General features: G+C 29.5%; 6 protein-coding genes across 7 annotated transcripts; 4 read left to right on the top strand and 2 right to left on the bottom strand.

Moving 5' to 3' along the window:
* Positions 1 to 812: 812 nt before the first annotated feature.
* Positions 813 to 5565, bottom strand: LOC122516961 (serine/threonine-protein kinase/endoribonuclease IRE1). The gene is made up of 13 exons (XM_043635208.1): positions 5033 to 5565; positions 4612 to 4732; positions 4480 to 4522; positions 4002 to 4381; positions 3703 to 3922; positions 3379 to 3626; positions 2940 to 3271; positions 2626 to 2780; positions 2255 to 2541; positions 1890 to 2186; positions 1640 to 1812; positions 1362 to 1553; positions 813 to 1265 (listed from the first exon to the last, which is right to left on the bottom strand). The coding sequence occupies exons 1-13, from the start codon at positions 5114 to 5116 to the stop codon at positions 870 to 872; spliced, it is 2928 nt and encodes a 975-aa protein (XP_043491143.1). The 5' UTR covers positions 5117 to 5565; the 3' UTR covers positions 813 to 869.
* Positions 5566 to 5928: 363 nt separating this feature from the next.
* Positions 5929 to 9023, top strand: LOC122516959 (phosphatidylglycerophosphatase and protein-tyrosine phosphatase 1). The gene is made up of 6 exons (XM_043635206.1): positions 5929 to 5955; positions 6213 to 6271; positions 8112 to 8254; positions 8357 to 8437; positions 8561 to 8794; positions 8886 to 9023. The coding sequence occupies exons 2-6, from the start codon at positions 6256 to 6258 to the stop codon at positions 9018 to 9020; spliced, it is 609 nt and encodes a 202-aa protein (XP_043491141.1). The 5' UTR covers positions 5929 to 5955; positions 6213 to 6255; the 3' UTR covers positions 9021 to 9023.
* LOC122516958 (mitochondrial GTPase 1) lies at positions 6256 to 7263 on the top strand. Its single transcript, XM_043635205.1, has one exon. The coding sequence runs from the start codon at positions 6256 to 6258 to the stop codon at positions 7216 to 7218; it is 963 nt and encodes a 320-aa protein (XP_043491140.1). The 3' UTR covers positions 7219 to 7263.
* A 162-nt stretch (positions 9024 to 9185) lies between the features above and the next one.
* Positions 9186 to 13393, bottom strand: LOC122516952 (alanine--tRNA ligase, mitochondrial). Of its 2 annotated transcripts, none has more exons than XM_043635196.1 (11): positions 12963 to 13393; positions 12698 to 12871; positions 12270 to 12610; positions 11913 to 12197; positions 11520 to 11840; positions 11113 to 11444; positions 10753 to 11008; positions 10277 to 10672; positions 9832 to 10194; positions 9579 to 9762; positions 9186 to 9459 (listed from the first exon to the last, which is right to left on the bottom strand). In XM_043635196.1, exons 1-11 carry the CDS (start codon positions 13182 to 13184, stop codon positions 9226 to 9228), a joined length of 3108 nt encoding a protein of 1035 aa, XP_043491131.1. In that variant the 5' UTR covers positions 13185 to 13393; the 3' UTR covers positions 9186 to 9225. The 2 variants fall into 2 exon arrangements, with proteins under 2 accessions (XP_043491131.1, XP_043491132.1); XM_043635197.1 differs by having other exon boundaries at positions 12698 to 12852; positions 12963 to 13054.
* Positions 13394 to 13812: 419 nt separating this feature from the next.
* Positions 13813 to 15596, top strand: LOC122516960. The gene is made up of 4 exons (XM_043635207.1): positions 13813 to 13832; positions 13965 to 14155; positions 14229 to 14393; positions 14538 to 15596. Exons 1-4 carry the CDS (start codon positions 13818 to 13820, stop codon positions 14599 to 14601), a joined length of 435 nt encoding a protein of 144 aa, XP_043491142.1. The 5' UTR covers positions 13813 to 13817; the 3' UTR covers positions 14602 to 15596.
* LOC122516957 (meteorin-like protein) lies at positions 15591 to 22506 on the top strand. The gene is made up of 3 exons (XM_043635204.1): positions 15591 to 15735; positions 21106 to 21742; positions 22230 to 22506. Exons 1-3 carry the CDS (start codon positions 15602 to 15604, stop codon positions 22446 to 22448), a joined length of 990 nt encoding a protein of 329 aa, XP_043491139.1. The 5' UTR covers positions 15591 to 15601; the 3' UTR covers positions 22449 to 22506.
* Positions 22507 to 22663: the final 157 nt, after the last annotated feature.

Below are 22663 nucleotides of genomic sequence, written 5' to 3'. Positions count from 1 at the left end.
TGTTACGCTTATGAAAAATTTAAGTAACTTTTAGCATAAATAATATAATAATTTTGCTGCAATCTGTTATCAACGTAAACAGTTACACAAAAATAAATTCGCTAATAGTAAATTTATGCTGCCAGTCGTTCAACAATACAACATTCTTATTATTTTTTCCTTCGCTAATATGTACACATTATTTTCTCAATAGTAATATATAAATTATACAATTGTATGACTGTACAAAAGAATTTAATTTTTAAAAAGAACAACTTATTTTCACATGTCTCTTATCCAATCATATCAAATTGAACAAGTGAATTTATATTTATCTGTGTATGCGCACATATTGTATATGTAGATTAAAACTAATTAAGATACTATAGCAATAACTTATTGTAATGACTATGAAACAGATATGTATCGAGTCATGATCAATACGAAAGTGCCATCTTGAAACGTTCATAAGTTCAATTTTGGTTTGCTGTTATCTAACAGGATTGCATTCTTGTTAGTTATACGAACATTAAAACATTTATGAGATAAATTCTTTTTCGAATATTTCCTTGATACTTAGGAAATAGTTAAAATCTGTATAATAATAGCATATCAGTAATCAAATTGTAAGAAAAATTAATATTATTATTATTTATTATTTAACAAAAAATAACTTATTAATATAAATTATTTATTAAATAATTAAATAAATAATAAATGATTAATTATTTTCTTACATATTTTATTAAGATGTAAAAATTTTCTTTATCTCAGGATTATTATTATGATTAAATCATTGTAAAAAATTAACAACATTTGTGTAATTTTTAATCTTTCGTATCATAATCAGTCTCTCCCACATAAATATTTCTAATAAATAATAAAATTACTTAAAGTGCTGGTAATTCCACCGTCGATGATTCGACAATCTTTTTTTTTTCATGCTTTCTCCTGTATCCTCGATATCTAGCTCGATTTGGATACCAATTAACAGTCCTTTCTTGTACTTTTTGTGATGATGAAGGAATCACTTCTTTTTCTTGTATTTCATTCTCTTGTATTTCGTTCTCTTGTATTTCGTTCTCTTCTATCTCGTTAAAATGAACAAAATTATATTGTACATGGTAATAACGCTTTAAAGTTGGCTCATTACGAAACTCTTGCATTTGAATCCAAATGTGACATAATAAATATGGAAATCTATTAAGCCAATATTCCGCAAATTTTTCGGGAATTTCACCTAAACTTTTTTGTGCAGCTGGCATTAATTCTCTATAATGATGCTTCTGTAAATATCAATCACAAAATTATACCATATTTTTGTTATTAGGCTTTGTAAACTATTACATATTTATTAGACATTATTAGTAATTTTGATGTACCTTATTTCGTAATGCCCTTAATAAGTCTCTTACATTATCACCATGATAACTTCTATACTTTCGAAGATCCGCTGCAACTTCTTCGTCAATATGCATTCTCCAATCTCCTTTGACAACTCGTTGATTACCACTTTCAAGAGCTAACAATGCTGGACTACCAATCTGTTCTTTCTCGACACGATCACTAACATCCTAAATTATACAAAAAATGTATAGAAATATATTAAAATTCTATTATATATATATATTATTCTTATTATAACAATAATTTTACATACTTGAAAGAAACTAAGTACTTGATTAGAATTCCAAAATAATGGATGATTATAGACTACTGTAGCTGGTGGTCGTTTTGACGGATCTTCAGAAATCATTGCTTTTATAAGATTCAATGCTAATTCTTTATCACTTTCAGATATTCCATGTAACGCTGTTAAGTCACTTTCCCCACCTATAATACATATATATAAGATATTTAAGCATTGATCTAAGATCTCGTATAGATATTTAGATTTATTAAAATATTACAAAGTATGTTGGCTTGTCTTCTTAAGGAATCACCAAATGGATGTTTTCCATCAGAAAGAACATAATAGAAAACACAACCAAGAGAAAAAATATCAACAGCACACGTCGTTCTTTCTTCATTTATCATCTCTGGTGCTATCCAACCATCTGTTCCAGTTACACCAGAACGTCGCGAGAATGATACACGACCAACTTGCAGCTTCTTGCAAAGACCAAAATCTGATATCATTGCTCTGACTTCTCCCCGTGGTCCAGGAACCGATAGAAGGACATTATGTGGTTTTATATCTCTATGAACTATAAATATATAATAAGTAATGGTTAAATATTATAAAGGTTTTATTAAGCATCAAATGAAGAATTACCAATATCTAAAAGATGTAAATGTTCAAGTCCTGATGTAGCCTGTCGTAATATATTTTTCTCTGATATTTTTTCTCTGTCATATTTTCCTACTACGTAATCTTGTAAAGTAGCTTCTGCTAATTCTAAAGCAATATATCTAAACATTCTATCATGTTCTGTGCAAAAATATCGTACAACGTTAGGATGTTCGTCCGATTCTCTAAGGAGTGCTACTTCACGATCAGCTAATGTGAAACATTCTGGTAATAATCGCTTAACTGCTACTGATCGGCCATCAAATTCACCTCTGATACAATTATAATGAGATTACATATAATAAGAATTCTCATAAAGAGATAGAAGAATTAAAAAAATATAATTCTTTACTTACTTATATACAAATGTTCCCTCGCATCCTTTACCTAACACTTCACCGGGATTAAAAATAATCTTCCCCACCCTTACTAGACCTCCTCCTATTTCTTCAGGAATATCAGTGTTACTGCGTTTACTATTATTGTTTGTGCGACTATTTTCTCGTGAACTCTGGAGGTATATAAATCATTTATGTTAAAAAAAAATATAGATAAATTCAATCATGTTATTTCCGTAAAAATTAAAAGTTGTTATATAATAATGAATTTTATAGTTTTCCAAAAATAATATATAATAATCAATATTTAATGTAATATCATACACACACACCAGTGACAGCTGTTGAAATTCTTTAAATTGTGCATTGAAATACCAAAACATTGTAACTATACATCCAACTAGTATAATGAGTGCTAATTTTAATCCTTTGTTTTCTTGTTGATTAAGCCACTTTTTGCTTGCTCTATAACTTTCAGCTAAAATTTTATGCCAATTTCCCTCTTGTATTCCATCATCAGCTATTGATGTATTATTAGCTAATGTAGTTGGTATTTGTGTTGTTACATTCAAGGATGATGTTTCTATTGGAAGTACTTCAGAACTTCCAGTAATTTGAAGCGGTTGATGCTCAGAATTATATTCCGCTGGTATTTCGTAATAGCCTGTTAAGTTTAGAAAAATTCCAAAACACAATAATGGAATTATTCACTATAATTAATATCATATAATCGAAAAATTCATTTCATGATTATATAATTAATCATATTACCTAATGTGATAATATTACTTTCCGATGTAATACTTTGATACTCATCATTAGCAGTATTGATATTTCCAACAGCTATATAATCCCCGAATAAGGGAATTCTGTTATCATTTTTATGAATCTGTGCAATTGTTAATGGCCCTTCTAGCAACAAATATCCTGCTTTACTTGATATAGTTGCAGTTGCTGAATCAACTAAAGACGGTAGAGCATAAAATCCATATTCATGTTGTCCAATATATAATGTAGGGCTAAGAAACATGAAACAAATTCGATATAATAATAATACATATTTTAATATTAAAAACTTGAAGGAAGATTACTCACAACAATTGAATATAATTTGGTTTGGTTACAAAGTGTTCTAGTAAATTATCTAATGTTCCTTCTGCGACACTAGAGAATGGTAGAGTTAATAGACCATCCTTAGTGACAGTATAAGTTGCTACAACTGGACTTTCTAAATTTAATTGCCATAAAATTGTGCCTAGCCTTTTATCCAAAGTTACAACTCTGCCTGTTGAGCTTGTAGTAAAATGTACTAAATCTACAAAATGCGTAATGGTATTATTATTATTGCAATTACATCAAATCTTTATTACTATTATCTCTTAATTATTATTAACCGTAATTTTCATCTTCATTGTTATCCATTTTTGCTGCAGAATAATCATAAAATGTTACATTCCATTGTCTATCTTTTTGTTTACTATCCACCATTATGATATTATATTCTGTGCGCCCGATAAAAATAACATCTTGAATTTCTACAGGACATGTATTTGCTACTTTATCAAAACCTAAAACTTGTTCTCTTCTACCTGTCCTAGGATCAACTGTAAACCATGTATCAATTTTTCTACCAGTATATAATATACCATCGCTGCTACGACAAGGACTATTAGCTACTAATTGTGGAATAGTAAAAGGTAGCTTTTTAAGAGCTTCTGAATCTGTTCCAAATAAATATAATGACCCATCTTTTGGATCTGGTAGAAAAATAGGCCTAGAAGTAAAATTCCCTATTAATATTTATTTAAAAGATTTCAAATATGTCACTACAGTATAGGAAACAATTTATCACTTAAAAACAATATTACGTACATTGCAGTTTTAGAGCAATTAATAGGTACTTTGACAAGTGGTTCTATAACAAAAATAAAGATAAAGATAATATGAAATAGAATAAAAATTACATTAATATAACTGACATGATATTTTATTTTTATGTAATACCATCATCCTGTTTCCACCGTATTTCACCAGATCTTTGACCGACTCCAATTAATGCACCATCCAGAGTAGAAAAAATAATAAGTGGGTCATCTTGTTCGCAAGCAAGTCCAGTATTATGATTCTAGATACAAAAAATCAATTACACAATCATCTTTATTCCTTATTAAAAGAATTCAAAATAGTAATAATAAAAACATGAATTAATATAAATATTTAAGTAAGTTGGAATTTGTGAATGCCATCAATAGATTAATATCCGATGTAATATTAATAAAAAGAATTGTACATTTAAAAAATGAGTTACTTTATACTGTGTGTTTAGACAATGGATTGATCAAATATTATACATATGTGCATACATACATTCATTTGAAAACAAATAGAGATAAATCACGTTATGTGAATTTATATGCATACACACCTCCTGCACTTGTTGAGATGCAATATTTGAGAAAATCGTTGCGGTAATAAAATATAAAAATATAATTAAACGTTCGTACGTCATATCAAAATCGGCGTTTTAATTTAGGAGTAAAAGCTAGGTTATGTCCGATTCCTTGGAAAATATAAATTTTATAAAATATTCTGACCACCTCCATACAATAACAATAAATGAAGTGATACACTGATTGTCCATCAAAAAATCTATTAATTATCGTTTAGATCTTAGATATGAGTTCACAACTTCAACGTTTTTTAATAGCACTGACACAATAACAAAAAAACTAACATCATCCTTTGATCCCGAATAATGTTTATTACTCTCTTATACTTTGTGTTTTCATTTCGTTAACAAGTTGTTCGTTAAATAAGAATTATTTTAACAATTTTTACTTATAATGCTTTGTTGTCATAATAATCCACCCCTTTTTCATAAAACTAGCAACAAGTAGCAGTAAGATCAAAGCGCGCGTCCACGTATTGATATTTAAAATTCGTACTAAAAATTGCAAAAAAAAATAATCCCTATCGCGTTTATAATTATTTTATGACATTATAGGATTTTAATATCTAATTTTAATTGATTGTGATTTTATACGAAGATATTGTAAATATAAGAATAAATAATTCATCAAAAGTGCTTTATTTAGAATAGTTTTAAAGAATACAGAAGTACATAGAAGATCACAAGTCCCCTTTTTCATCTATCCAGATTCATCTTAGTTACTACCGGGACCACCAATGAGCGATAGTATGTAGAATACTGTATTCTTTGATAGTATTGTACCGTCATCGCGTTAAGTACCTACTATCGCCCACTGGTGGTCCCGGTAGTAACAAAAATGGAACTGGGTAGATAAAAAAGGGGACTTGTTAGCTACGTATTATGTTTAACCTAAAAACGTATGTAAATGTTTGCATGGTTTATATTATAGGATATTTAAAATGCTTATTAATCTATGATTGATATTATATTAATATTATCCCAGGTTACATGTAATAGATAATAAATATTTATGTTTTCATTTATATTTTATAAATTAATATAATTTTTATATTTAAAATATATATATATATAAATTTTTATATAAAAATTCAACACTTAAATTAGAAAAATAAGCATGCCTTGAATAATATTTTTTACAAATTTTACATTACAGGATATTTTTCATAATACTGTTCGAAGATTATTAAGAAGCAAAAATGAAGGATATAGGAGGTACAGTAGCAACAACTTTTCGAGAAACATTTAAATTAGTTAACAAAGAAACTTTACGATGGTTTCCTGGACATATGGATAAAGGTTTAAAGCAAATGGGACAACGTTTGAAGAATGTTGATTGTATAATAGAAGTACATGATGCTAGAGTACCAATTTCAGGACGTCAAGCAGATTTTCGTCATACTTTAACCGGTTTAAAACCACATATTTTTGTATTAAATAAGATTGATTTGGCCGACTTAAAATTTAAGAAGCAAATAGTATCTCATTTACAGAATGAAGGATTGTCTAATATACTTTTTACTAATTTCAAAGATTCTACTTGTAAGGGAATGAAAAAAATATTACCTTTGGCAAAAAAATTAATATCAAATTCTGAACGATATAATAGAAGTAACGAAGAATCTTTTGCGATGATGATCATCGGTATACCTAATGTAGGAAAATCTTCTTTAATCAATCGTTTAAGAAATACTCATTTAAAAAAAGCAAAAGCTACACAAGAAGGACCTATAGCAGGAGTAACACGTTCCGTACTAACTCGTATAAAAATATCTGAAAATCCAAATTTCTTTTTATTGGACACTCCAGGTATTTTAGCACCTCACGTAAATAATATAAATTGTGGTCTCAAATTAGCTTTGATTGGTTGCTTACAAGATCATTTGGTAGGATATACGACAGTTGCAGATTTTCTTCTTTTCTCTTTAAATAAATATCAAAAATATGAGTATGTTGAAAAATTAGGTTTGCCTGAGCCAAATGATGATATCGTTTACATTCTTACTTTTATAGCTGCTAAACTAGGAAAAACGTTAAAACTACGTTGTAATAATGAATACATTGTTAAACCTGATTTGGAAATTGCTGCTAAACATTTTATTGCTATGTTTAGAAAGGGAGAATTTGGTCCTATTTGTTTAGATGAGGATAAATTTATCTAGTGAAAATTAATTTTATAAATAAATCTCATATTTAAAATGAAAAAATGACAAGTTACATAATTAATTGTAATTAAATAGAAAGTGTTATAAATGTAAATACTTAAATCTAAAATTAAGCAAATTTTTTCAACAAAAATTGGATCGTATTTTTCAATATAAGTAATTATGGTATTAATAAACATATCTGTTTATTAAATACTTTATATTTGCATTACTACGTATTATTATACATGTAATAGTGGTTATATATAGCAGTACTGTATGTGCGTGCTGATGATAATTTTTATTTTATACTACAAAAAAATAATATAATTTAGAATATATAATATAACCAGTTTTAATGAGAATGATATTACATTACTTACTACTTCTTTTATCATAGAATATATAATTGACAGAAAGACAAAACCAACGTAATATAAAACAGTAATAGAAAAGTAACAATATTTATTTCCTTCTGATGTATATTTCTTTTTACAAAAATTAACAATTTTTAATAGAGTATATATTAATTTTTGTATATACTTTATCACAAATAAATGTCAAAGTAGATTATAAATAACAGACGTCCTCTTCTACGTTATATGTTTTAAAGTACTGTTACTTTCTCTTCTTGTAGTGGGGCAAAGCCCACTTATAAATATTCTTGTATGATTACGAGTTACTATCTTGTCAAATGTGATAAGAAAGAGTCGTTACTTTTATCAGTTATATATATAATATTACTTTTTATTTTTATCTTAAAGATTCATTTTTAATGCTTAAGCATATAAGCATGTAAGCATAACATATAAGCATAACAATTTTGCAATTTATTTTTATCAACTTAAAGACTTTAAATAAAGTACATGTGCTACTTTTAAATTCTTAAAAAAATTTTAATTTGCTTGTAGTTAAAATGTTCGCGAGAATCACATTTTACCCGACGTTATTATACAATATATTTATGGAGAAAATAACGTCAAGAAATTGGTATGATAGAATCGACGAGACTGTAATTTTGGGTGCATTACCTTTTCGAACTATGTCAAAACAGGTATACCTATTTTTATTATTTTATACTTATTTTTTACCTTTTACTTAAACAGATATTTTTGTTTGTTTTTATTCATTATTTATTCGGTTCACAATGTTACAGTTAGTTGAAAAAGAAAACTTGAAAGCGGTAGTTTCTATGAACGAGGATTATGAACTATTCTTACTATCTAATTCAGAAAAGGTACAAACTATCAATTCCAGTTAACTGGTTAATACATATTTATATTAAATTATATCATTTTTGTATTTAACATATATATTTTTTTTGTTTAATATTGATTTTTATTCTTGACATTGTTATTAGGAATGGAAGAAATATAATGTCGAATTTCTACAACTATCAACAACAGATATTTTTGAGGCACCTTGTCAGACAAAGTTAAAAACGGGTGTAGACTTTATAAATAAATTTCGAAGCACGAATAGAAAATTGAGTAATGATAATCATAATAATCTCAAAGAGTCAGGAACAGTTTATGTCCATTGCAAAGCAGGCAGAACACGTAGTGCAACACTCGTTGGATGTTACTTAATGATGGTTAGATGATATGCGATTAATCAATATTATATAAAAATTATAAATTTATCCAAATGTAAATTGTATTTTAACATAAAATATTCATATTTAGAAAAATGGTTGGATTCCTGAAGAAGCAGTGGATTATATGAAAAGTAAAAGGCGACATGTATTACTTCACAGAGCCCAATGGCATTCATTAAGACTTTTTTATGAAACACATGTAAAAAATCAACAACAAAGGTAAAAAGTAAATTACAAATAATATGGGAAGAGATAATTTAATAAAGCATAATCTCAAAATATAAATACAGAAATATTAATATTTTAATAATTTATTTATATATTTAAATAATATTTATATAACTTATAAAAGTATAATATTTTATAGTTCAATTTTTAAATCATTTGATATTTAAATTTATCTTACATAAAGTCTATTTCGTTTTTTATTAATTTTTTTCTGTAATTACTTTTTTCTCATCTATCAAAATAGATACATTTTCCGTAGCTGCTATAATTGCAGTTTCTATCAACTTCTTTGCACGTTGCTCAGATATATTTTTAAATTTTGCGTGAGTTGTTTTCAAAGAATTTTTACCTTTGTTTTCATTATATTTTTGATTAAGAACTTGAAAAATAACTTTCATCCATGTTTGAGCATTGAATGTATCGGATAGAAACTCCTAGAATAAATTAATCGAATGTATATAATTATAAATGAAAGTAATTCTAAATAATTATTTATTATCATAAAATACCAAGGTACTTTATATATAATTGAATATAAAATTGATATTTTTACCTGTGGTACACTACAACTAGCTTTAATGACATTCTTATCATATGATATCACAAGTATTGGTATATTAGGAAAAAATGATACTATATCCTGTAAGGAAAGATGTTTTGGTGTACATTGTAAATGATGAACAATGAAAGAATTTCTTGGTTTCATAGAATTTTTCACTTCTGTTACTATAGAAGACCTTAAAAAAGAAATAAAAAGATTTAATGAAATGAAAAATAGTATACATATCTATAACTTTGATATCTACCTTTCTTTTGCTATATTCTGTTTCATAGCTATTTCAACCAAATTTTGTAACTTAGCATTACATTCTTCTTTTATAAGATAAGATAATGGTAGGTCTGCAGTATCAGTATTTTTTTGTAATTGCTTTTGTATCTTTTTAATTTGTAAGTTTAACTCATCGTTTTTAATATTTTCTGTATTAACTAAATTTTCTAGTTTTACAATTTGTTCCAATAAATTTTTACCAGCTAATTCAGCTGCTTTAGCTAATGGCCCAGTAATGGCATGAATAGTGCAGTTCAATACACCTTTAGAACTATAATTTAAAATACAAAAGTGTTCCAGAGATCCTGTGCTTTTCACGTGTGTTCCACAACATAGTTCTCTAAAAAGATTAATATTCTGTGTTAACGAGTGAATTAATGGCAATGAAAATGATCAGAAATTATAATCCAATCATAACTTACTTTGATTTTAATTCATTTGTATTGATATCGATTAACCTAATACCTGTTTGTGGGTATATTTCGCCTGGTATCATTGTAACATTATTTTCTGATAATAATTGCGACAAATTAATAATCCTACTTTCTACTAATGCATTGATTTTTATAACATTGTTAACAAGTTCTTCTATTTTTGCTAAATGTGTTAATGTAATTTTATCTCCAAACGAAGAAAACTGGAATTTTAATTTGTCTTTAGAAATTAAAGAACTTCGTTGATAAACAACTGGGAATATAAACCTTAAAGCAGCATTTAATAAATGTGTTGCTGTATGATTCCTCATATGACTTGTTCGAACATTTGTATCTATACAAATTACACAATCGTTCCAATTTTCTAATTCTGAATAAGTATTTCTATTGAAAAAAATATATATTTCATAATTAATAGATTATTCTCGTATAAAAGAGATTTAAAAAAAAGTATAAATACATACACTAGATTATTTTTCACAAACTTGCCAGAGTGAATAACGTAGCCATTTATTTTCTCGACTTTACTTATTTGAAATACCATATCTTTTAAATAAATGGAACCTATGTCTGACTGTTGGCCTCCCTCAAATGAGTAAAACATTGTTTTGTTTAATATGATGTCAATTTCATTTTTGTCATTTAATAGTATATTTGTATTCTTCTTACTATCGATATTCATCAAAATTGTTTTTAATTCTTCCCCTAATATAATGTTACCTGAAACATGTAATGTCTATATGTTATATTTATAATTAATGATGTATTTCTAATTAATTTAAATTATGTATATTATATATATATATATATATATATGTTAATACCATTGACGAACAATCCTATAACTTCACTTCTGAGTTTTGGAAATTCATAATTGTCATTTTTATATTCATAAACATATTTAAATGAATCGTCCGTTTCTGGTATATTATTTTCAGTAAGTAACTGTAAATATTTTTCAATATTATGATAATTTTTAATTATTCCAATTTTAGATTTAAGCCTCGCTTTATCCATTTCTTTTTCAAAACCTTTTTTATCAATTTGGAGAGATTCCACTGCAGCCAATTCACTTATTGTTTCTATACTTAATCCATGAGTGTCGAATAATTTAAATAAGACATGACCTGGTAAGATACCAGATGCGTATATGGTTCTAAAATAAAAAATCACTACAAATAAAAAATGTAATACATTGTTATATTGTTTGATATTTATGAATAACACTTACTTATCCTTTTTTAAAATAGATTGTAGATCTTTGTATCCATTTACAAGTCCTGATGCCATCCAATTAGTAATAGAAGCTAACTCTGGTCTAGTTGCAATCATTTTTTTCCATTCTTCACCACTTGTTTTACATAATCTTTCATACAAATTTTCTTCAAATTCTATTATCTTATGGATCTGTTTAAGATTGTTTTGTAGTTCTGGGTAGGCATCTCCAAGGATATCAACAACAGTGTATGTAAGTTCAAAAAGTAAACCCTTTTTTTTAAATACATTTTCACTTATATCGATACTCTTCCTTAATATTCTTCTTAATTTTTGACTAAACATATAAATTTACAAGATAAAATAAATAAAATTACATTGAATTTATATTATAATAAATATTTCCTACTTTTTTTCTGGTATTACACCATCGCATAATGCAACTGTGATCATTCGTGCATGATCAGCTAATATTCTGTATGCATAATCTATACCATTAGTATCATAAGCTCCAAAAGTGCCTTTATATTCAGGAGCATTCGTGTTGCGTCGTATTGTCTCAAATAATGGTTGAAAAAGATCTGTATCATAACTTGATCTTTTTCCTTGCAGTAAAGTAACTAATCTTTCAAATCCCATTCCTGTGTCGATATGATGTTTCGATAATGGTTGAATAACACGATTATCTGTAAGTCTATAGTAAATTATATAAAAAGTAAAGACACAAATAAAAATTAGTTTATAGAACTATACATAATATATGTACCTGTTAAATTGAATAAACACTATATTCCATAGTTCGATAATATCTGGATGACCTGTATTCACTTTAAAACTTTGATTTTCCAATTGCTTTGTGATATCTACATGTATTTCTGTGCAAGGCCCACAGGGGCCCGAGAGTCCCATCTCCCAAAAATTGTCTTTCATTCCAAATGGTAATATTCTGTTTTCTGGAATACCAAGACTCAACCAGATATCTTTACATTGTGTATCAGGTTGTAATCCTAATTCTTTACAACCACCGAAGTAGGTAATATATAGAAATTCTTTTTTAATATTATATGGACCTGTCAATAAATCTAATGCGTAACGACAACTTTCTTCCTGTAAAAAGTTAGAAAAATTATGTACATACACATTTATACGGCTTTAAGTTGGTTACATTAAGTAATTTAAAATAATTAAATCTACCTTAAAGTAATCTCCAAAAGACCAATTTCCTAACATTTCAAAGAATGTGTGATGGTACGTATCATTACCAACAATATCCAAATCGCTATGTTTTCCACCAACTCTAATACATTTTTGTGAATTAACAACTCTTGTTGAAGGTGGATCATAATGTCCTAAGAAAATTCCTTTAAACTATAGAGATTTAATATTAAATAATAATTAACAGATTAATACATATGATTTCAAAATATATATATTTATATATATATAGAAATAGACATACTTGATTCATGCCAGCATTAACAAAAGCTGTTGAATGATCATTTAGTAAAGAAACAGGACTCGAATGAATAATCTCGTGTTGTAATTCTTTGGTATAATAATCTAAAAATTCTTTACGAATTATATTAGAACTTTTGTACATAGATTTTGTACAATGCGATCGTAATAACATGGGTACATTTATTTTACGCATGTTATAACAAAATAATTGTTGTGTATTCATAAATCTTTAAATAATTATTAGAATTTGAAAAATTCTATCAATCACTGAAAGCTAGCATATCAGATTCAACTTTACAAACAAGTATTTACAAGTATCCATAAGAACCAATAAGAACTTAGGTTATCAAATATATTAATGCAGTGGTTTTCAAACTTTTTCGATTCTCGGCAGCCCTGTGGGTCTGAGAACTACTGTAATTTTGAATGACGTCATTACTGGAACCAACTTCAAAACGGTTGCAGCATCATTCAGACAGCATCATTCAGACAGCATTATTTATCACATTATTGTAATTTGTTCAGATAATTTTAACGATAATATACTATAAAAATACGAAGCTACCAGTGTATATATAAAAGTCAAATATTTTCAAAATTTTAAGGTAAATATATATATATATATATATACAAATATATTTTAAAAAATACTCCAAAAGATAAAGTTGATTATTTATTTTGTATTAAATATCTAGAAGTTTGAAATATATTACAATTTTACGTTTGTAGGAATATAATGAATAACGAAAAAATGATTAGTTATAAAGATATTGATAAATCTTCTAATATCGTTGAAACATTAACAGCATCGTCAATCTTATATAAAAATTATCAACGATACTCGACCGATAAAAATATGTTGGAAGAACAAGTATGATACAAGTCTAGAAAATCAATTCAATATAAATAAATTTCAAAATGGATATATAATAATTTGTATATTTTTTCTATTATTTATATGATAAATTCATTAATTTGAATTAATTTTGTATCTTGTGTGCAGGATACACGAGCGCGCGCACGCGCGCAGGCGTATCTCGAGGAGAAACAAATTTCAAAGCTCTTCAATTTTCTAATTGGTCATCTTCTCGTAGAGGAATCACCTGATCCAATTCAATATCTCGAAAAAATTCTTAAGGAATGTATATTGTACAGATCAGGCGTGAAAAAGCCACCATTATTATTTAAAACAAGGTATCTAGACGTATGTATTTATATTCGTATTCTACTTTATACTAGAATTATTTTATATTTTTAAACGACGTAGGCATATTCGAAGTATATTTCGATCGCTTGGCCCAGACGATTGCAATACTATTTCTTTAAATAAATATACAACAGGTATGACCATATTAGGAATCTGTGATTACGAACAAAATCCTTTCGAGTGTATGCCTGGACATGTCGACTGGCATACGTTTAGAAAAGAAGCGTTAGTATAACGATGAATTTGTTTTTTACATACTATAAAACATTATATTGATGATCGCATATCTGATACGTAATACCAATTGAAAACTTTTTCGAAGATAATGTTAATTGATTTAATTAATCAACTATTATCGTATATGTTTAGGAGGCGATGTTTGGACAAAGCTCTTGACGATATGATTGGCAAAGAAAGAAATGACATATCGTAGAAAACAAAATGATCATACTATTCGTATTATTTGCATAACAACATAAAAAATTGTAATTCAAAAAGTTCGATTGAAACCCGCCAATTGAAACGTATTTAAATCAATCGAAGTTATTTCCAAATTTCTCTGCTTGGTGGCGCACTTCGTGGAATATAAACTTCTTCCCCCTCCATACCCATCTTGCACGTCAGTTAGATTAGTCGTGTGGAGCGAGCATGTAATAGTATTGGATGCCATTGTTGCAAGTAGCTCTGTCGAGTGAACTTGCGTCTTTATTTGCACGTAAGACAATTATTATATACAAAGTAACGAAGGATATTTATATTTGAGAAGAGACAACGAATAACGTATGGAGAAAGAAGACAAGTTTTATCGCAGGCGCAGTTTCGATAATTTCATAATAACCAAGAGTACTTATAAAGACAAGAAACACATCTTTCTCGATTGTGTTGTACTCAATACACACGTGTGTTTGCCTCGAGCTCGATAGTTATGCTATACATATACACAATGCGATGTGATCGCCGATGATACGCAACGAAATCATAAAGAAATTCTTTCGCGCGTCAGCGAACACTGAACGAGCATTCGAAAAGAAGGCAACGACTCTTGAGAGAGAGAGAGAGAAAGAGAGCACCTAATCCAACGGTACAACCTGTTAGTCGTTTCTAGACTCGACTTTTAAAATCAACATAGTAATGGACCACCCACTTCACTCACGAACTTTGCATATCTAAGGGGATCTTTAGAAAAAGGAAGGCCAACTTTTAAGGGACAAGTTTTCAAAGAAAGACATTTTACCGGACAACTTTTAGTACAAAAAAAATACAAATGTTGTTGAGGGATTTGAATGAACAGCCGTAACGAGGGTCAACAGTTATAAGAATATATAGATAGATCTATAAATAGAAAGGAAGGTAAAAATTCCTAACAAGGGGGACACAGGTATAAAGTAAAAAGAGAAAACCTAAAAAGGAGAATATTCGAAGGGAAAAGAAAAATGAAACTAATCGGACCTTTTGGTTTTGCGGCTATTATACTGTCCCTTGTCGTCATCCTAGGTGGTATACCTATGGTATCGTCGCAAGAGCATGCCGCTCTTCTACCTGCTGACGAATGCGATTGGATTGGAAGGTTAGTACTGTTTTTCATTTCGACTCCCTTCGCCCTTTTTTTCGTCCTTCGTCTTCTTCCCGCGCTACCGATTTTCGCGATCTCCTTTCGCGTATATTCGCTCGGTTTCACTCGAGCTTATTCTTTTTTACCTTTTCTTCATCTCTTTCTATCCTCCTGCGATTCCGTTGCCTAGCATGTTGTTCTCCTTGGCATCGTAAACCACCTTATTTGGTGATGGCTTTTGGATATGTATCTTTGCGTTTTATTTCACAATTCTCAATTCATCTTTCTTTTTGTATCAAATTCTTGTCAATGTATCCAATTTATTTTTTCCAAAGGGATTCTGGTTTCTTTATAAAATGGATTGAAAAAAATAATCATTTTACCATATATATACACATATGAATTATTTAAATATTAATTATGTTATAATTATTCGATTACACGAATTACTGTAGATTAAAGGGAAAAATAAATTGTATAAGATTTAACCAACGATTCAATATACTATCTGATCGAAATTTGTCACGTTTTGGGTAGAATCATTTATCATTAATAACAAACAGTTGGACGGTAAGAATTATAATTGAGAGAAAAAAGTACGATAAAAAAGAAATACTGCCGTTTATAACCGTTATGAGTTTGCTCTAGTTCCTCCTTCTCTGATCTGGATTATAGTGATTCGTTCTTGCTTCAATTCGATTATCGAGTCGAGGATCGTTCTGTTAAATATCCGTTTTACCGTTAGTCTCCTTTTTACAAGATTGCGAACGAAAAGAAATTTGGTAAACAGTCGTTACCGACTTTTTTTCAAGATCGAACTATGTTTATTTCTAGTTTTATCCCTTTCCATTCTTTCGTATTATGTTTACTTTTTTCTCCAAGATGTAAACTATTCGAGACAGTTGCAGGTAGGACGTCATATCGTAAACACGTTAACGGATTCTGCGCGTGCCTCCCAAACGATATTATTCCTCTTTTAATATTTCGATTAATTATTTATAATTATTCATTATTAATTATTATCGTTCGTTCAACAATAAATTGAATTCTCTTTCTCTCACAGTTTTCTATCAATTTTGTTATCGAAATGAAAAGTGGATTTTTCATAAACAACCGATTTATTTTCTATATTTTATTTAACATTTAAATTAATTGTTTATTAATTATATATATTTTTTATTACATTTTAGATAAAAAATTTGAAATAGTAACATCTACCTAATGAAACACCATTGTTCCAAATTACATTTATTTTCTTTTTATATCCAAATCAGATTTATTCGTATTATTTTAATTACGTTATTATATTTTTTTTCCTATATAAATAGATAATAATTTATTTCAAACGGTTGGTTAATACGATTGAAGAAACAATATGATCGTTGCAAAACATTATCGTAAAACCAGAATTGCGAATAAGATACTTATTATTGCTACGTTAAACCGTTCGATCAGTCTAGAAAGATTATGAACGAGGTCGTAATATCAAAGGTTGCTATGACGAGAAAACTAGTATAAAAGCCGTCTGCAACTTTGTCGTCGTTGTCGTCGTCGTGTTGTCGGTGGCGTGGCTAAGCGCGAAAGTATGCATCGAATCGAATGAAATTCATGAGGAAGGCTAAACCAGACAAGCGGGAGTGCGAAGGACTCTACCAACTTCTGTATTTACACATACATATACACGTGAACGTATACATATATATACATGCTTTTATATTCATTTCTTACTCTTTGTACATCAGACTTACTCGTATATACATCATTATACATAAATTGGCCTGATAATAATAATATTGAAATTTTGTTTGTTACAGTTAAAATTTAAATAAATTATTTCTTTCAATAATCGAATTTGAATTCAATGCCATTTTTATTGGAAATGTTTCATAAAGGATCACTGTGTTTTGCTGCATATATATTATTAATATATTTATATATTGGTACGTTTTTTCGAGAACGGTTTAAAAATCCGGTTGTTGCCATTTCTCCATAAACCCGCCCATGACTTCAAGTCTTATAACGTTGAGTGACGTCACTGAATATCCGCGTTCTTATATATATATGTATAAATATATATGTAAAATATTTTATATGAGATATTCATTTACCAAATCGATTAATTCCACAAAAGAAAAATTAGAGAAAATGGATAAAATTAAATATATATATTGTCATATTATTTATTATTCAATGGTTATAAAAATGTTTGTCATTCAATGATATTAAGTCTTATTTTGAAAGAAATGTATTTTTAAATATCAAAAGTTAACTATCCATCAAGTACTTTGCCACTAAAATGAATAAAAATTCTAAAAGTGGAGTTAATTATTTTGACCCGTGAACGACTCACATATGTATATATATGTATATATATATATATTTACACATTATTGACCAGATAGCGCTTTATATATTTAGAATATTTTTAAGCAGATTATGCGACATTCTATTCATACGGGTAGTATTTGATGCTAACAACCATGGCGTTTACATGAAACACTGTAAGACTGAAACTCGAGATGCCGCCGAATTCACGCTCGAAAGGGTTTACGGTAATTCAAGACACTTTGTCAGGACAGTCTCTTTTCTAAAACTCGTCGTGATTGCTTCGTACAGAAAGAAAGAAAGAAAGAAAGAAAGAAAGATGAATAAAAAAATGAGAAGAAGTGGTTCAGACACGTTGCTTGCTAGTAGCTTGCTGAAAAGAAGCTTTCCAAGAAGAAGAGAGAAAGAGGAAGAAGGAGAATGAGATTTATTTGATCGTTCCTCGAGATCGTTATCCACGCGCCCACGTGCTTTTTACGTCAGAATGAACGCGTACATTACTTAGGATATATTTACGTGTAGATGAAACAACCTAGCTAGCTAACGTTTCTTTTCTTATAGAATTATATCTGTATTGTTCATTGCGTTATGCAAAAATATATAAATGTCGGCATTCCGATATAATCAATTGTTAGATTTATTATACACAAAAACTAGATGTTTTCAGGAAATAATCAAGTTATCATATATATGAATTTATAAGAGACGAGTAGTTTAAAGTATGAGATGAAAAAATATTCTTCACTTTCGTTTCAACCTAGCTGGGTAGATTTAAAATTGGATGGGACAGCACGAATTTGATAGCAGAAAATCTGTTATCAAAAAACGGAAATAGATAAGAACGTATCTACGAACTATCGTTGTTTGCATTTATTTTCGTTATTTTCTTTTTCATAGTTTTCGAAGGATTTCTTATTTAATCTCTTAAATCAATAGAAGAAACTCTCCCTATCTCGAGAGTAGATAACTTTCTCTTGGAAGGCCATAAAACGAATAAACACATAATTTCTGTCTCTGGATTTTTACAACTTATACTTGGTACCAAATCTCATACTTTAATTATTACTTTTACAACTATACAATATATAACTTACAATTAATAGAAATACGTAATTCTACATTTTTTCATATTTAAACACAGATCAATATAATTATTTGCGAGTTTAACGGATTTGACAAAATAACACATCAACATATTTAATACGTTATATCGTACACACGGACATTTAATATAACGGATTCAAGAATTGTATCCGTAGCTATAGTAGAAGCAGAAATTCTTATCCGGTTTTGAATGGGAGAGGAAAGGGTTGGGGAAAAATGTCGATCTCTTTTCGTATACAACTCTCGAATACCGTTTCGGTTCATAAAACTGGCAAATAGAAACTGCGATTAGAAGTAAGCGATGATGGTGGTGGTGGTAATGGTAATAACTTTTTCACCTATACCGCTTACCATCGAGTTTAAAAAGAGAAATAGAGAATTATCGGTCCATGTTACCTTGTCTAGTGGAATATAAAAGGAATGGGAGATGGGGTGAGGTGGGGATTGGGGTTGGGAGGTAGAGAGGAAAGAAAAGTCGTTGGTCTTAACAGAATGCTAAGACCCGTCGTGTATGCCTTACGGAAACCTGTTTCCGCTTCTGCGACAAAGAGGCGAGGAAAGGGGGGAAACCCTTTGCCCGGTTGTGTGGTGTCTATACATACCGTTCTGCTTTACCGTACGTGTCAGTCCTGTCTCTAAAAGAGGGTAAGTGAGCATGGTAGCCGCACGAGAAAACAGCGCTGACTATGGCTACAAGAGAGGCGCGTGGCCCATTCCACGCCTTCTTCTTCTTCTTCTCTTTCTCTCTTTCTCTCTGTTATGTTAGTTTCTTATGTTATATTCTGCCTTATTCTCTTTTTCTCTTTTTATACAGAGACCAGTCTGCTTTATTATCTCTCTTTCTACTATGTATATATATATAGGTATATATACGTTCCGTATTTAGAACACACTTTTCAGCTGAACTGGAGTCTCCAGATAGCTAGCTGGCTAGCTAGCTAGCTAGGTTGCTTTCGTTTGTAGGACCGTCCTTGGACATTCTCAATTTTTATGCTTATTCCGGTTTATCCGGGAATGCCTCTCTCTCTTTCTATCTTTCTAAATGTGTATAATATTTTACATACGATAAGATAAAGATAAACTTTTAAATTTAAGCATAAGAGATATACCCAGTTTAAACAAGCAATAGTTTTGGGTTACCGATAAGAAATAAAGTATTGATATTAAGAAGAAGGTAAGAATCAAAGAGTTTGGGGTACATGCAGTGTCTCCTCAAAAGAGAGATGATTTTTTGTTGTTCTTTTTTATTTGTCTATTTCATTTTTCGTATCAGACATTCTATTTGTTTTGATACAAATTTTTAAATAAAAACGAATGGCCAGCCGTTGTAAATCAAATGAATTCAGAAAGACTCTCGATAAAACTTATTTTTGTTTTAATAGTATAAATATAGGTTGTACATTGAACAATTTTAATTATTAAACACAGATCAAATAATTTATTGTCAGGGATAGAATATATCAACAACGATGAGTGAGCTTATTAATTGTGATATGTAGTTTGCGAGTTGCAGTAACTATAGGTAAATGCATACGCCCATTGTAACTTGAACAGACATATTCGGGTTATCTTATCTTCTGGATGTAACGTATACCATTTTTGATTGAATATAAAAGGCGATTTTTTTATCATCGGTTGAGTTATATGCTATATAACAAAGAACGTACGATGAATTTTTTTTTTTTTTGATGAATTTGCGATCGATGCGACTATGTTTTACTTAAATATAATGATTTTACCAATATAGGTTTAACTTATTATTATTATAAAATGTCTTAAAATTAAAAGATAATATTAAAATATAAGGATAAGAAACATATTCGTTCATCTTACATTACATTACATAGCATTTAATGATTTCATCTTTTATCAAACATACTTGAGCCAAAAAGATGAAAAAAAATGTGTCGACCAGATATGTAAGATAAAAAGGGAAAACGTTTGTCTTTATTTTAGTGGTGGAGGTGGCCGGGGAGTACGACCCGTTTATCTTCGATGTTCAAGAGGGACCGTTTTATGGCGTTATCCTCGAGGAGCCTTGAGAATAGTTTTATCAGTGGGTGCGGCAATAAGCAGTTCAGCGATTGGATCTCGATCTGGTATTAAAAGTGTTCCATTGGCAAATGGGAAGAGAGGTAATGAAATTGGGACCAAATCGAATTCCGGATCAAGCGGTTTTCGCGTTTGCGTTAAGGCATCAGGCCCAACAAGGATATATTTGGAAAGCAACGGTACGCTGAGGCCAGTTTACTCGCCGCGAGATGGAAAAAACGAAGCGTCTCATCGTTGTTTTTATACAAAAAAACAACGTACAGCTCTCTACGTCGAGGCAGACGAATTAACCGCAAATAATAATCGCGCTAAATTACAATACGACGTGGAACCGTTCGTTGTTAATCATAGCACGCCGGACGAGTCAGACGAGGAAGCGGAATGTAGACCTTGTTCAATGAAGGAACTAGCTGAGGCTTATTGTCAGAGTGACTTTGTTGGTAGAGGTACCGTCACTGCTGTCCAAAGGAAACCCGAGCTCGAAGCTGCCGAATTAATTTTTAGGATAACGAAAACTCTTCACAGAGTCGAGGAAACTGAGGTAAATATTTGTTTCTTTATATAGATTTGGAATGTCAACATTTTTCAAATCGAAACCCTACTGAACAAAAATTCGATTCGTTGTTCAAAGCAGAGTCTTTTCACTCGGAATAGTCTTGTCTCGTGTACATTTAAAGCATAAGAAGAATAGTTCTGATTCATATGTAAATGACACAGTCCTTTAATATATTATAGTATACGTATGTGAGCCGATTATTTTAAAAGTGGTGTAAATATATATATATATAAAAATCAGATATTGAATTGCAACCATAAATATCATTAACTCATTTTTTTCCTAAAATAAACGGCTCATATGTAGATTTAAATTGTTCCTAAATCAAGTCTGTCATCAACTTTGTAAGATATGTTTAAAGAAAAGATTTCTGCCAATTAGAACGCGTTCTAAGTGTAAATAAGTATTATCCTTATATATTAGGATTAACAGTCTCATGTGTTTATTCTTGTTTTTGTTTGTCTCTTAACAGACCAACGAGGTATTCTCCATTCTTCCAAATCCTCATCTCGAAAAGAGCATCCGTATAAGAGTATCTTCTGCTTGTGACGCTCGTCATGGCCAGGGAGAATTTGTAATAATGGCTCGTAGAAGACTCGACGATCTCACGCTTGTTTGTGCACCAAGACTAGAAACTTGGGCGGAAGTCGTGCGTGAATCGATCACTGCACCGTGTCTGCTAAAAAGCTAGCGGCTGAGAGACTATTAACATGCTCTCATCAACTTCTTCTTATCATTGCAATTATATGTATAAAGCTTATATTTCATTACTAGATATCGGAATCGTCCCGAAATTTCAAAAAGTAGTTTAAGTAAGCACAGTGCTGATATTATATGTTAATGATGTACGTAAGAAACGTAAGAAAAGATAAACGTGTTTATGCTGCACATCGTTCGATAATGTAA

Source organism: Polistes fuscatus, unplaced genomic scaffold (genome assembly GCF_010416935.1).
Source record: "Polistes fuscatus isolate 324 unplaced genomic scaffold, CU_Pfus_HIC Scaffold2, whole genome shotgun sequence".
In the NCBI taxonomy this organism is placed as follows: Eukaryota; Metazoa; Arthropoda; class Insecta; order Hymenoptera; family Vespidae; genus Polistes; species Polistes fuscatus.
This window is presented reverse-complemented; position numbering and strand designations above follow the sequence as displayed.

Bases quoted from the DNA above. Each gene is read 5' to 3' on its own strand.
- LOC122516961 (XM_043635208.1), bottom strand. From the start codon at position 5,116: ATGACGTACGAACGTTTAATTATATTTTTATATTTTATTACCGCAACG. The intron at 4,733-5,032 runs GTGTGTATGCAT...TTTTGTATCTAG, and splicing joins CATCTCAACAAGTGCAGGAG to AATCATAATACTGGACTTGC. The intron at 3,627-3,702 runs GTGAGTAATCTT...CATGTTTCTTAG, and splicing joins CCAAATTATATTCAATTGTT to CCCTACATTATATATTGGAC.
- LOC122516958 (XM_043635205.1), top strand. From the start codon at position 6,256: ATGAAGGATATAGGAGGTACAGTAGCAACAACTTTTCGAGAAACATTT.
- LOC122516959 (XM_043635206.1), top strand. The intron at 8,255-8,356 runs GTATACCTATTT...ACAATGTTACAG, and splicing joins TTCGAACTATGTCAAAACAG to TTAGTTGAAAAAGAAAACTT. The intron at 8,438-8,560 runs GTACAAACTATC...CATTGTTATTAG, and splicing joins TACTATCTAATTCAGAAAAG to GAATGGAAGAAATATAATGT.
- LOC122516952 (XM_043635196.1), bottom strand. From the start codon at position 13,184: ATGAATACACAACAATTATTTTGTTATAACATGCGTAAAATAAATGTA. The intron at 11,445-11,519 runs GTAAGTGTTATT...TTTTTATTTTAG, and splicing joins TCTATTTTAAAAAAGGATAA to AACCATATACGCATCTGGTA. The intron at 9,460-9,578 runs GTAAAAATATCA...AATTTATTCTAG, and splicing joins CTAGTTGTAGTGTACCACAG to GAGTTTCTATCCGATACATT.
- LOC122516960 (XM_043635207.1), top strand. The intron at 14,156-14,228 runs GTATCTAGACGT...TAAACGACGTAG, and splicing joins CCATTATTATTTAAAACAAG to GCATATTCGAAGTATATTTC. The intron at 14,394-14,537 runs GTTAGTATAACG...GTATATGTTTAG, and splicing joins CATACGTTTAGAAAAGAAGC to GAGGCGATGTTTGGACAAAG.
- LOC122516957 (XM_043635204.1), top strand. From the start codon at position 15,602: ATGAAACTAATCGGACCTTTTGGTTTTGCGGCTATTATACTGTCCCTT. The intron at 15,736-21,105 runs GTTAGTACTGTT...TCTTTATTTTAG, and splicing joins GAATGCGATTGGATTGGAAG to TGGTGGAGGTGGCCGGGGAG. The intron at 21,743-22,229 runs GTAAATATTTGT...GTCTCTTAACAG, and splicing joins ACAGAGTCGAGGAAACTGAG to ACCAACGAGGTATTCTCCAT.